General features: G+C 40.9%; 1 protein-coding gene across 2 annotated transcripts in view; it reads right to left on the bottom strand.

Annotated features, from left to right (window-relative positions):
• Positions 1 to 14,397, bottom strand: part of LOC122662175 (NPC intracellular cholesterol transporter 1-like) — a 179,895-nt gene that overhangs the window by 162,039 nt on the left and 3,459 nt on the right. For both annotated transcript variants that reach the window (XM_043857743.1, XM_043857744.1), the window contains exon 2: positions 13,627 to 13,726. In XM_043857743.1, the coding sequence (XP_043713678.1) occupies positions 13,627 to 13,726 (100 nt within the window). The remainder of the gene's footprint in view (positions 1 to 13,626; positions 13,727 to 14,397) is intronic.

The following is a 14,397-nucleotide window of genomic DNA, read 5'->3' as shown; positions in this document are numbered from 1 at the left end:
CTTAGGCTCTCTTTGCTATAGTTTTTATTTTTTATTTTTACTTATTTAACAAAAATCATTAATGAAAACCATTTTTGTCAAAACATAAAAATCGTTTGGTACCCACTACACATAATAGATTGTAAACAAAGAAATATGTTTGGCATACCTATATGCATAATAGTTTTTTGAAGTGGGTAGGTGGAGAGATGCTACCTACATCCATCTTCCTTCCCAAAGCATAAACTCAGAACTGAGACTTGGTCGAAACCTGTGGTTTCAACCGAGAATTGTTTCCATGCCTTGAGTCGGGCAGAACCAGCAGAGAATAGGAGAGGTTACGAGTTCGACCACCGGACATTTCCAAGCAGCAGATTCAATCAAGCCGAGGGTTAGGGCCTTGAATCGCTTATCGAAATCCTTTAAAATCCAAGCACTGTCCCAGTGAACAGCCTTCAAATCATCAAGGGAAACTTCCGGGTTTTGTTTCTGATGGTGTAATTGAAACCAACAGTAATTTCTGGTCTCGACCTCACAGCCCTTGGTGTATTTCGGTCTGAAAAGTAGATGAGGAAATCGCCCTGTAGTGTAAGCTCTTTCGCTCCAATTTTTAGGTAGAACTAGACAGGATAATTAGAGTTTGGTTCAGATCTGGTAGGTTGCAGGTGTCGTTGGAAATAGGTATTAATATCACACGAAGAGAGTGAGAAGATAGGAGTATGGGAGAAAAGAGAGAGACGATCAGAGGAGGAAAGGTTGCACACACAGCTCTTGGCAGCACCGGTAAACACTTCTTTCAATTTCAATCAAAACAATTCAACCTCAATTGTTGAGTACAGCCAAGTATTTAAAGGAAAGTCAACTCCTAACACTACCTTGAAACTGAAATAAGAAGAATGGAAAGTGGCGAATGGGATCGTAGGAAGAAGAAGAAGAAGTTGTTGGAGCAAGAGGGTCGATATTTCTAATTAAACAAGGAAATGACACTCTTACCCTTCTATTTTGAGATCTATGAGCAAGTGCTCATTAAAGTCCCGCATAAATGGTCAAAAGTGATTTTTGGCCAAAAACCATAAACGGCTTTCGATCTATTTTTGGTTTTTGGTTTTTTTCAATCTTTTTTAAATTGAAACAGTCTCCATAAACGATACCAGACGCAACCAAAAACATTTTTTAAGACAAAAAATAAAAAATAAAAACTATATCAAAGATGGCCTTAACTATATAACCAAGGGTTAGTTTTAGGAACTCTAGAGAAAGGAAAAGAAAGGAAGGCTTGGAGAACTTGGCTATTGAAGAGAGAAGCTCTGGGAAAGGACTGATCGGTCGGGCTGCTACTATCTCCTCCATTTCATATCTCTGATAGGCTATCAAACCCATTCTGATCTGCCCAATTTCTCTCTTCCTTCTTTTGTTTCATCTGAGTTCACAATTCATCTCAGCCTAAGCTTAGGAAATTAGGCAAAATGGTTGTAAAGACCTTAAACTCTACATGCATTTGGGTTGATTTGACCCAAATGCTATGTTCTCCTTCCCCTTCAAACTAATTTTAGATCTTGAAGTTGCGCATGGAAAGATCCATGAAAGAGCACCCCAAACCCCTACATTGTAACAACCACCGGATGGAGATACTGCCATCCAACCAGTCAACCGGTCCTTGGGCTGGCCTGCATTCGGTCCCCCTCTATTGACCCTAATTTTGCCCTAAATGGTTGGGGCTTTACCTTGGGTTTATTCCATGATCTAATTCATGTTATATACTATTAAAATAAGTTGTAATATTCTATTTTGGGTGAGGTTTATCAAGAGTTGGATCTACTTTTAGTTTGGATTGTAATCCAACTCAAGGTGAGTGGATTTGACCTTAATTTGAGAATGTTTGTTATTATTCTTTTATTTATGCTTGCTGCTGCACCTATGCATACATCATATCAGATTTAAGATTCATATCGATTATAGTTTTCCCTTTTGCATTAGTTATATGCATGATAGTAGGATACATTTCATAATGTATTGCATATTCTTATTTGTGATCTATGAATGATGTGTTGAGAGATGATGATGGAACTGATTTGATATTCTATTTACTATGGAACTACATAACATACATGTTAGAAAGTGCATATGGCTAGGATATCATAAACCCTATGCTACGACCCTTGCCAACAGGGGTAGTGAGGTGTTGGATAACCCATGGTAGGTCCAAAGGGATGATTCCGGAATGCCATTTGCTGTCTCCTAGGTCCGATGTGTGCTTCCGGAATGGGATGTACAATAGGGTTAACTTTGGGGGTTTGCTGGAGACCAATGTGTGATTCCAGTACTGGCATGTCTTCACCGTAGTAGAGTGGTATTCTTGGGGTCCGATGGGTGATTCCGGAACTGAGAATACCATACCTGTTACAGTAGCATTTAACCTCATGAGACCTAGATCTGTTGTTAGTTGCATGCTTAGACTTGAAACATACATTATAGACTATTTGCATTTGTTTACACGTTTTCCCTCGCTGGGCTCAGTGGAGCTCATTCCTATTTCCTGCAGATTTTCCCCTTTTTTAGATGGTATGGCTGGTTGTGAGGAACCAAGGATGGGAGTTGTTGCTGCTTTGGACTTCCACACCGATGATGGCTACACGGTGCAAGAGCTCGAAGTGCATGATGCTTCATGCTTGTGCGATTCATGCGCGTTTCTGTGATGTTGCTTGATGGACTAGGCTATATTTCTTTTGTGTTTATACAATACTTCTATTATAGATAAGCATATAGTGGCTTCTATATACTTTTGAGCTTGTATTTACTTTTGGGAAGTTATATAGTGTAAATGCAAGTTTTATCAATATAACATGTTTATCACTTAGATTCCTTCCTATTATTGTTATTATTATTAAATGTTCCTTTACCGCCGCATTTGATTACTATATTGTGATAAATTGTGAATGGGAGTACTGTACTTGCGATCCTGGTAATTGTGTGGATGTCAGTTGGTATTCGGTCACACCATGCCCTTATTAACCGGACCGGGGTGTGACACCTGCCACAGAGAACGTAACTCGGAATAATATTGTGACAGAGTCAGCTCCTTTTAATTTAGTTCATGAATCTTTTTGCAGATTTCAAATCCCTGAGCATCATTCCCAACCTGGGAATAAGTGCCTTGGGCAGCCTTCCATAACTTAGAAGCATAATCCAATAAAAGGTAGCCTCAAGCAATCTGGGGCTGCATAGAATTAATAGGAAATGCCATAACCAGGGAATTTTCACACTCCCATTTATCAACAGCCGAACCAGCAATAGTAGGCCTCTTGGTAACTCCAGTAAGGTACCCGTAATAACCACAAGATTTGATAGATACGCAGCAAGAACGGGACCACAACGATAATTAGTGCCGTCAAACTTAATAAAACATAGCAAGAAGGAAGGAAAATTTCACGGAGTTAATCCTTCCATCCCAGTGGAAGCAATAGAGATATCAAAGGTGTCTGGCATGGTGGTAGTCACAAGCATAGTACTAAATCTCGCGAAATCTCAGTCGAGATTTCGAATATTTCAAAAATCTCGACCAGGGCGAAACAAAATGGTACCTCGAATCAAAAAAATACCAAATCTCGGTCGAGATTTCAATTATCTCGTGATATCTCGAGATATTGGTACATATCTCGCGAGATATCGAGATTCTCTTTTCAAAACACCTAGTACAAAAGGCAGAAACTCATTAGTCTCGGTCGAAATTTCGACCGAGACTAACAAGGCTGCTCTTTTGTGGTTTGTTTCTTCTGTTTTCTTCATTCTTCAAACTCTCTTTGCTGATTTGTGTACCGACCTTCGAATCTATGCCGGAACCACTTGGAGAACACAAGATTCAAACTTCTTAAGTTGTTAGCTTGTTATTGACTTAATGTACTAAATATTATGACTTCACTTTATGTTTCCAACTTCCAAGTCAATTTACTTGTTTAAATTGCTTATTAATCATTAATTTATTATGTCCTCTAGAACTTAAAGTCTTAAACAATGGTTATGTGTAATTAACTAAGTTACACATTAGGGTTCGACCGTACATTGCCAATCAATGATCCAAAACATGACTATTTTTGCAATTTGAACATTTAAATGAGTTTATATAGCCTAAAATAGGATTTCCATGAAGTTTAAGGCCTTAACTTGGCCTAAAACCGGCGAAATGACCTACCGAAACATACCAGAAAAATGCAAAATTTTGACCAAAATTTCGAATATTTCGGATATTTCGGTCAGCCCAAAACACCGAAACGAAACGAGTTTTCGAACTATGGTCACAAGAGAGAACCAAAAGAAAAAATATCAGCAGCCTAAGAGCAGTCCCTGGAGAAATCGAGCAGGTGCAGAAACCTGAAATTTTGATTTTTAGGGTATGGACCCTACAAAATTTATGAAGCAGGGATTGGTCCTGTGGAAAAGTAGAAAAGCAGGGTTGGCCCTGAGTAGAATCGACAAGCAGTGATGGTACTGAAATGAAATAAGAAGCCAGGAAATATCCAGAAGCAAAATTGAGAAGCAGGGTTTCTCCCTGGAAAACCGGTAACAGGGTTGGCCCTGAAAAATCAATAATCAGCCTTGATGAAGAAAAATCAGGGATTGGCCCTAAGAGTCACAAATAAATACACAGGGATTGGCCCTGAAAAATCGACATACAGGGTTGGACCTGTAGATCGAGAAGAAAAAGCACAGGAGAAACCTACGAAAAACTGGTAAAACCTCTCAAATCATGGGAAAAACTCCCATGAAGATCTAGGTCTTGAGAGGCATCTTCAAGAGGAGAGAAAAGGCTCTCGGTGGACTAGGGGGAGAACCACCGAGAGCAAGGAGAAGGATGGTGGTGGTGGGAGATGCAAACAGAGAAGGGCAAGAGATTCGGTTTTTTGGTTGTGGAGGCACAAAAATTGAGAAAGAGAGAGAGCTATAGTTAGGGTTTCAAAACAGATCTTCTGCTCTGATACATGTTGGTTTAGTGAATATGACTTGTGTCTAATGGGACACAGGCCAGCTTTATTTATAATATGGAGGAGAACAATCTAGAATGAGTACAAGATCAAAATACCCCTAAATGACAATTCTACCCTTGTACCCATATTACAACGGGTTATACACAAACATATGGTGTGGATTATTTTGAGAACTCTCATATTGCTCGTCTTAATTTAGTCTATGTATTTATCTCCTTAGCTGTGAATTTAGACTAGCCTCTACTAGTTGGATATCAAGAATTCCTTCTTATATGGTGATCTACATGAAGAGGTATATATGGAGCAACCCACAGGGTATGTTACTCAGGGGGGCGAATTCCCACAGAGTTTGTAAATTACACAAGGCAATTTATGGCTTAAAAGAATCACCTAGAGCTTGGTTCGACAAGTTCAGTTTGATTGCTACTTAATGTGGATTCTCACAACGTTATTCTGATCACTCTATATTTATTCAGCTTTGGAATTCTAGAGTAGTTGTATTAGTTGTGTATGTAGATGATATTATCATATCTGGGAATGACGCATCTGGGATTACAGAGGTGAAATCTTATCTACATCAGCACTTTCAGTTAAAGACTTGGATGTTCTCCGATATTTTCTTAGCATTGAAGTGCTACATAGTAAAGGGATTAGACTTGTATAGAGAAAATATATGTTGGACCTTTTGTCTGAGACCAGTATGCTTGCTTCTAAACCAATTGATACTCCTATGGATCCACACCAAAAATTTGGGACAGATGATGGTGAAAATTTTGATAACAAGCATTGCTACAGGAGATTAGTAGGGAAACTTATTTACCTTACTGTTACTAGACCTGATATATCCTTTGTTGTCAGAGTAATTAGTCAGTTTTTGTAGTCACTAAGAAGACACAATAGGAGGTAGCATGTCGAATCTTAAGGTATCTCAAGGGTGCTGCACTCTCTCTGAACCTGAGCAGCTGTCACGCTCATACGTACCAGGGGATGGACGCTGAATTAGGGGTGGTAGGCAGACAAAAGCAATGCAGACTAGCCGGAAAAGTTTTGAGTTTAGGTTTTTTATTTGCTTATAAGAATCCATACTAGGAGTTTTGGAGAAAGGCCAACTTGGCTTTCCATTCTAGTTGTCGAGCGGTAGTGTTGTAAAGTCTCCCTTACTTAGGGCTGGTGTTGACAGTGATAGAAGATCTACCACAGGTTAGTGCACGTTCATTGGTGGTAATCTTATCACACGGAGAAGCAAGAAGCAAACAACTATGACTAGATCCAGTGCTGAGGATGAATATAGGGCTATGGCTCATACTATAGCCAAGTTGATCTAGGTGAAATCTTTGCTTCAAGGGTTGGGGTTTCCAATTACGAAACTGATGAAGATGTTCTGTGATAATCAAACTATTATCTATATTTCCAGTAACCCGGTGTTTCATGAAAGGACCAAACACATTGAAGTTGATTCTCATTTTGTGAGTGTTGAGATGTGTTACCCGATATTATAAGGGTATTTTTGGTTTTTTATTTATGCTTTATTTATATACTTTTGAACAAGGGTAGGATTGTAATTTGGGTTGTGATACTGTTCATGTGAACAGTGTCATGAACAGTATGGTGAACAGTGTTTCCCCTTGTAATCTCTTTTATTATTATTATTATAAATAGAGAGCTTGACTGATCTCATTGATCATTCAAGCCATTCACGAAATTCCTGTTTTGTTAACATGGTATCAGAGCCAAATACACTCTGATCTAGGTTTTCAAAACCCACCTCCCTCCCTTCGATTTTTTTCTCCTTCCCTCCATCGAGCTTCTTCCCTTCTTCTTTCTTCCTTTCTTTTGGTTCTTCTTCTCCCATTAGGGCAGCACTACTGAGGTGATCATAATGATCTAGCTACTACCCCAATATACCTCCTTTTCTATGCCTCTTTTTTGGATCGAGTGGAGCTGAAGCACTGTCTGCGATTTGAAGATTCCTATTTTTTTTGGAGATCAGGCCTCTACATCTGTTTCGGCTGCATCTTCTATTGTGGGATCTTTATTTGATATTGTTCTCAGCCCCTATTGACTTCATCAGATTGGTTGAAGACCCCAGCCCCTTATTGATCTCTCTTCTCAGGGTTTTTTTTCAAAACCCTGACATTAATCGATCTTGGGGTTGGGCTGCTGGTTCCTGCTGCATCTGATTGGCACCTTTGCTGCCTTCATTCGACATCATTCCCAGCCTACATATCTGAGATTTTTTGCTCCAATACAACCCTTTTCTATTGGGGGTCGATTCCAGAATTTTTTTGGATTTTTTTGGTTGTTTGCTGCTTCATTGAAGATTGGTTACCTGCTGCAATGACTGGTTCAGATTCTTCTTCGGCCTCTTCTAGCATTGATGGCCAGCCCCGGACTGATTTTCTTCCCCTTGCTGCCCCAATCAAACTTGATGGCTCTAACTACCTGAAGTGGTCTCGGTCTACCTATTTGACAGTAGCTGGCCATGGCCTCACTGGCCATCTTCTTGGGACAACAACTAAACCAGTGGAAGAGGGTTCTCAGCTCAACAAGTGGTTATCGAATGATGCGATGGTGATGTCCTACTTGATCCATTCTATGCAAGGGGATATCTCAGACAATTTTCTTCTACTGGACACTGCCCATACTATCTGGAATGGTGCCAAAGAGACTTTTGCTCGCACGGGGAATGATGCACAGGTCTATGAGATTAAAAAGAAGGGTAGTGCCACTACCCAACACGAGCTCTCTATCTCCAAATACTATGTTGCCCTCAAGAACATGTGGCAGCAATGGGATTATTACTGCGACTATCAGCCCTCTACTGCTACTGATCTGGCTGCCTATCGCAAACACGTTGACAAAATATGTGTCTATGATTTTTTGGCTGGACTAAATATGGAGTTTGATCCTATTCGGGTGCAAGTACTTGGGCAGTCCCCTTTTCCATCCCTAGAGCAGGCCTTTGCCTTGGTTCATAATGAGGAATCTCGTCAGGCTGATATGCTGCATTCCTCTATTGTTGATCGCTCCGCCTTGCAAGTTGCTTCCAGTACTCCTTCTCTTACCACTACTGATGGTGGTATTGCTGTCCCTAAAGGTCCTGTCAAGTGTGAACACTGCAACAGACTCTATCATACTAAGGCTCAATGCTGGAAGCTCCATGGGAACCCAAGGCTTATATGGCTGATTCTCCTACTACTGCTGTTGCTACCCCTTCATCTGACATTGGGCTTACTCAAGATGAGCTCCTAGCTTTCCATCGCATGCTACAGGCCTCTTCCGCTGCCTCCACTACGGCATCTACATCTGCTGCCCCTCTTGGTTCTAATTTTGCCTCAGGTACTCCAGTCAGTAGTCTGTGTGCATCGGCTGTATCCAGTCCTTGGATTATAGATTCCGGTGCCACTGACCACATGACTGGCTCCTCCCATATATTTCATCTTTATTCTCCATCTTCTGGCAAAGACAGTGTTCGAGTAGCTAATGGTTCCCTTTCTCCTATTAATGGGAAGGGTTCCATACGCTGCTCACATACCCTTTCATTAAAATCTGTTTTGCATGTTTCGTCTTTTTCTACTAACCTTCTCTCTATTAGTAGTCTAACTAGAGATCTGAACTACAAACTGACTTTTTTCCCTTCTCATTGTGTCATACAGGATCTGGAGACGGGGCGCACGATTGGGGGTGGTAAGATGCAGGGTGGTCTCTACTTACTTGACCCGGGTCAGCCTTCTACTTTGCATTCGGCTTCCTCTACAGCTCATCATTTACAGTCCACCTCGTCCCCTGACCTTCATCTCTGGCACTGCCGACTTGGTCACCCGTCCCTTAGTACTTTGTCTCTTTTGTTTCCGAGCTTGATTAAGTATTGTAATAGGAAAAAGTTTTTATGTGAGGCTTGTGTTTTGGCCCAATAGACTCGTTCCAGTTATTCTTCCTTAAATAAAAGAAGTGAGTTTCCTTTTGCTTTGGTTCATTCTGATGTGTGGGGCCATGCCCGTTGTACTTCCCTTTCTGGTCATCGATGGTTTGTCTCGTTTATTGATTGTTATACTCGTGCCACTTGGGTTTACATGATGAGCCATAAAAGTGAGGTCTTCCGCTGTTTTCAGTTATTTCATCGTATAGTTCAGACCCAATCCAATGCCACCTTGCGCATTTTACGCAGTGATAATGGCAGAGAGTACATGGAGGGTCAGTTCCAACTTTATTTGGTTGCACATGGTATTGTCCATCAGACCAGCTGTGTTGACACACCTGCCCAGAATGGGGTTGCTGAAAGGAAAAATAGACATCTCCTTGAGGTAGCCCGGGCCATTATGTTTGCACGGCAGGTTCCTTCTCATACTGGGGTGATGCCATTCTTACCGCTGCTTATCTCATCAACCGTGTGCCTACTAGTGTCCTTAATGGTCGTTCCCCCGTTAATCTCCTCCAGGGTTCCTCCTCCTTTGTGGTTCCCCCCAAAGTTTTTGGTTACGTTTGCTATGTCCCCAATCATCATCCTTATGGGAAATTTGATCTACGGAGCATTCGGTGTATTTTTCTGGGCTATTCTGCGACCCAGAAAGGATACAAGTGTTACCATCCACCTTCTCGTCGTACTTTTGTCTCCATGGATATTGTGTTCCATGAGTCCTTGTCATATTATTCCCAGACACCTCTTCAGGGGGAGCAGGATCAGGGTTTTGAAGATGTGTCTGCTATTCTTCCGACTTCTATTCAGGGGGAGCCCTCTGTAACTTCAGCTCCTATAATGGCTCCTATTCAAGGGGAGCGTAGACCAGTCAATCAAATCCTTGTTGATAAGGTATATACCCGGGAGCACACAGGACAAGTTGAGACTACCACCACCACCATACCACCTTCACAATCGTCTGCACTTGATCCAGATCAAGACCCTACTACATCATCTGGTAAGGATCCTTCCCTTGACTTACCTATCGCTGTTCGTAAAGGCGTTAGGTCATGCACCCAACACCCCATCTCCAATGTTGTTTCCTATGATGCTTTATCTCCTTCCTATCGTGCATTTGTTTCTTCTCTTTCCTCTGTTTCTATTCCTCAAAAATGGCAGGAGGCGATTGCAGATCCAAAGTGGAAAGCAGCCATGATGGAAGAAATGATGGCCTTACTTAAAAATGAGACATGGGAGCTAGTTGTTCTTCCTTCGGCTAAGAAACCAGTCGGGTGCAAATGGGTATTTGTTGTCAAGTAGAAGCCAGATGGAACAGTGGATAGAAATAAAGCTAGGCTTGTGGCCAGAGGCTTCACTCAGACTTATGGGATCGACTACCAGGAGACATTTGCCCCTATTGCGAAGTTGAACACTGTCCAGGTCTTACTGCCTTGTGCTGTCAACTTTGGCTGGGACCTACAGCAGTTGGATGTAAAAAATGCATTTCTTCATGGGGAGTTGGAAGAGGAGGTTTATATAGATGTTCCTCCGGGTTTTTCCTCTGACAAGACCCATGGGAAAGTTTGTAGGCTCAAAAGGGCACTCTATGGGTTGAAGCAATCTCCACGGGCATCGTTTGGTAGGTTTCATAAAGCCATGGTCTCCTGTGGATACAAACAGAGTCATGCTGATCACACTCTGTTCATCAAGCGAAAGGGAGAAAAAGTCACTCTTCTCATAGTTTATGTTGATGACATAGTTGTGACTGGTAATGATACAGATGAAGTTTCTCACCTGAAGGCTTTCTTGGGCCGGGAATTTGACATAAAAGATCTAGGACAACTAAGATATTTTCTTGGGATTGAAGTTGCCCGTTCTCCAAAAGGCATCTTTCTCTCCCAAAGAAAGTATGTTCTAGATTTACTATCAGAGACTGGTTTGCTTGGTTGTCATCCTTGTGACACTCCCTTGGAAGCTACTACCCGTCTGCAAGAGAAGGATGGTGAACCTGTTGATAAGGGAAGATATCAACGATTGGTGGGCAAGCTGATTTATCTCTGCCACACCAGACCAGATATTGCCATTGCTGTGAGTCTTGTGAGCCAGTTCATGCATGATCCTTATTCTACTCACATGGCTGCTGTTCTTCGTATTCTCCATTACTTGAAGTCAGCTCCAGGAAAGGGGATTCTTTTGTCTCCTCATGACCATCTTCGCATTGAGGCTTACACAGACGCTGACTGGGGTAGTAACCCTGACAGGAAATCTACCTCCGGCTATTGTACTTTTGTTGGAGCAAATCTAGTCACATGGTGGAGTAAAAAGCAAAATGTTGTGGCAAGATCTAGTGCTGAAGCTGAATTCCGTGCTATGGCCCAGGGCATATGTGAGTTACTATGGCTTCAGAGTTTACTCCTTGATATCCGTGGTTCTGTTCATCTTCCAATGATGTTGTACTGTGACAACAAAGCAGCAATTAGCATTGCCCACAATCCAGTGCAGCATGACCGTACCAAACATGTGGAGATTGACAGACACTTCATCAAGGAGAAGTTAGAGAGTGGGCAGATTTGTATTCCTTTTGTGAAGTCTGGAGATCAACTGGCTGATGTCTTCACCAAAGGGTTGAGTGGGAAGTTGTTTTATCCTAGTCTAGTCAAGTTGGGCATATGTGATATCTATGCCCCAACTTGAGGGGAAGTGTTGAGATGTGTTACCCGATATTATATGGGTATTTTTGGTTTTTTATTTATGCTTTATTTATGTACTTTTGAACAAGGGTAGGTTTGTAATTTGGGCTGTGACACTGTTCACGTGAACAGTGTCGTGAATAGTATTGTGAACAGTGTTTCCCTTTGTAATCTCTTTTATTATTATTATTATTATAAATAGAGAGCTTGACTGATCTCATTGATCATTCAAGCCATTCACGAAATTCCTGTTTTGTTTACAGTGAGGAATGCAATAATGAAGAAGTTGATTGATACTCCTTTTGTTTCTTCTACAAATCAATTGTGTGATATGTTAACCAAACCTTTGTTTAGTCATGCGTTCCAAAAGGGTTGTTCCAAGCTGGGCATGGGTGCTTTATATGCTCCAACGTGAGGAAGAGTGTTAAGTTATATGTTTGTAATATACCAAAGGAGTATTATTGTCAAGCCCTGGTAATGTAGAAGAGGTTCAGCTAAGAACCACTCTACAGTAGGATCGATAAACCCACAAATCCCAGAATCAGAAATTAGAAGGATAAAGTTTTAGCCAAACCAGCCAACTGATGGACACCTCCTTTGGATCGAAGGTAGAGAACGCTAAGGAGAGGCTGTCTTCAAAATTTGATTCACTTCTGATGGCTTGATGTGAAGTTATCAAGGAACCACCAAATTCGAAGGTTAAGGAAAAACCTTCCAAATCAGGTTGTGTTGGTCTCCAGCAGCAATGGCAGCAACTAAAAATAACTTGGAGCAGCAGTAACAGATCTCGGATGGCTTTCTGTGTAGTGGAGAAGCTTCCCCGCAAACCAGGCTCAATGGAGAAGAAGAAGAAGAAGAATGGAGAAAATAAGGAATAGAAGGTCGGGGGGATAGATGGGTTAGGCTCTCTCTCAACCAGGCTCCTTCAGCCCTTCAAGTCAATCACTCAACTTGAGAAGAAATCACACTTGCAGCAAAGCAAAGCAATATTTTCATTCATCATAATCAAATCGTGGGGATGGCTATATCAGCCTTACAAATAAATAGAACCAATACTTGCTTCCCAAGAAAAGACAGAAATAGAAACTAACCTATTGACTCAATCTTAAGAATTAGAAAGTACTCTAACTATGACTGAAATAAAATTAGAAACATAATAAAATCTTCTAAATCTTCTTAAGTCTTCAGTGGGACCCACTTGGATGACTTAATTGTTGCAGCCGAAATCTCCAGCCTGTGGTCCCCATCAGTTCAACTTATTAACTTTAGAAGAATGACAAAATTGCCCTTCACTTAAGGACTTGAATAACTAATACTTAAAAGACTAATCTGCCCCCATAATTTTTCAAGGAATATTCTCACCAAGCCAAAAATAAGGGGCTGTGACACTATTCACATGAACAGTAACGTGAACAGTGTTTTGGCCTCTTCTTCAAGTTTTGATCTACATCACCTGGGTAGTCATTAGTTGTTAGTTGCGGTATTCTGTAGTTTAGTTCTCTACTTCAGCAAGGACTGTAGAGTCCTTGCTGTATTGTAATTAATGATTGATAGATATATATACACACACACACACAACAGGGTGACTGCTGATAGTTCTCATGGACTGTCAATCTAACTAGCGGCAGTCTCTCCTTTCTTCTCTCTCACTTCTTCTTCTCCTCTCTTGTTCTCTGCTGTTATTGCTGGTTATCCTTTTCTGGTATTGTTTCACAGATGAAATAAGAAGTAAGAAGAGAGGGAACAATGCTAAGCATTAAATAAGAAATGCATTAAACTTATCCACACCGTGATCCAGGAAAAAATGCATTAAGACTGACATGTATTCATACAACTTTTTTCCCAAAAATGTTCAAGTATCAATGAGAAGCAAAAGAAGCAACCTCAACACTGGTGCTGTACAATTGATTAGTCCCCAAAGGACCCTCTACAAATAGAAAACAACCCTTTACAAAATAAAGATTTCTATACAATCATGCAGCCCAAAAATATCCCCCCCCCCGGGGGAAATTCTAACCCTATTCATTCAAGCATTCATCATAGTTACAAACATGCAAGAAGCCCTGCTACTACATACCTCCACAGAAGGAGTACCAAAAGGGCAGTTCAAAACTTTCCCATCGCTCCGTTCTCCACATATATCGTACATTGCACAATACCCCTCTGAATGCCTTTCGCTGAATATCACAAGAAAATAGAGTGGTTAGCCAACAATAAGAGAACAGAAGTTCCAACTTTCTTTTGCAAATTATAGATGCAGGTCAAAATGAAGAGAAAGGCAGAAAACACACAACTGAGCCACAAAGTAGTTAAATGCAGATATTGTAAGTGAAAGATATGCAGAGAGTTGTACAATCCAAAATCTGACAACACAGCAATAACTAAAAAGCTAAGGACTATGAGTAACTTCAGAGGTTTATCTATTCTTTATCCAGCAACAGAAAAAAAATCTTCATCGGCAATGTCCTTCGAAACTATCATATTAACGGAAAATTGCAGACATCTGCAGCAGCAATGCAACCCAAAGATCCATCTTGAATATGATGGAAACAAACAAATCAAAGTCAATCTGGAGTTCTTCCAGAGGGAGGAGATTAGGGAAAGAAGAGCGTTCTGCAAGGGAAAGAGAAAAAAGATGAACTAAGCTCAAAGTCTTTGTTCGACAGGAGGGGATTGTTTGTCACCAAATACACTGTTTTTTTAATTCATCCAAAAAAAAAAAAGGTTTTTGGTATTCATTGATGTTCTTGGTCTTTTTGATGTTGTCTTAGACCTCATCCTAGTAAGGTGCCCTACCGGTCGAGTGTACATGACTTGTGGTTGGCCAACCAATCGTTAATATTTGAAT

The sequence above is a fragment of the Telopea speciosissima genome, chromosome 5 (assembly GCF_018873765.1).
Source record: "Telopea speciosissima isolate NSW1024214 ecotype Mountain lineage chromosome 5, Tspe_v1, whole genome shotgun sequence".
NCBI lineage: Eukaryota > Viridiplantae > Streptophyta > Magnoliopsida > Proteales > Proteaceae > Telopea > Telopea speciosissima.
This window is presented reverse-complemented; position numbering and strand designations above follow the sequence as displayed.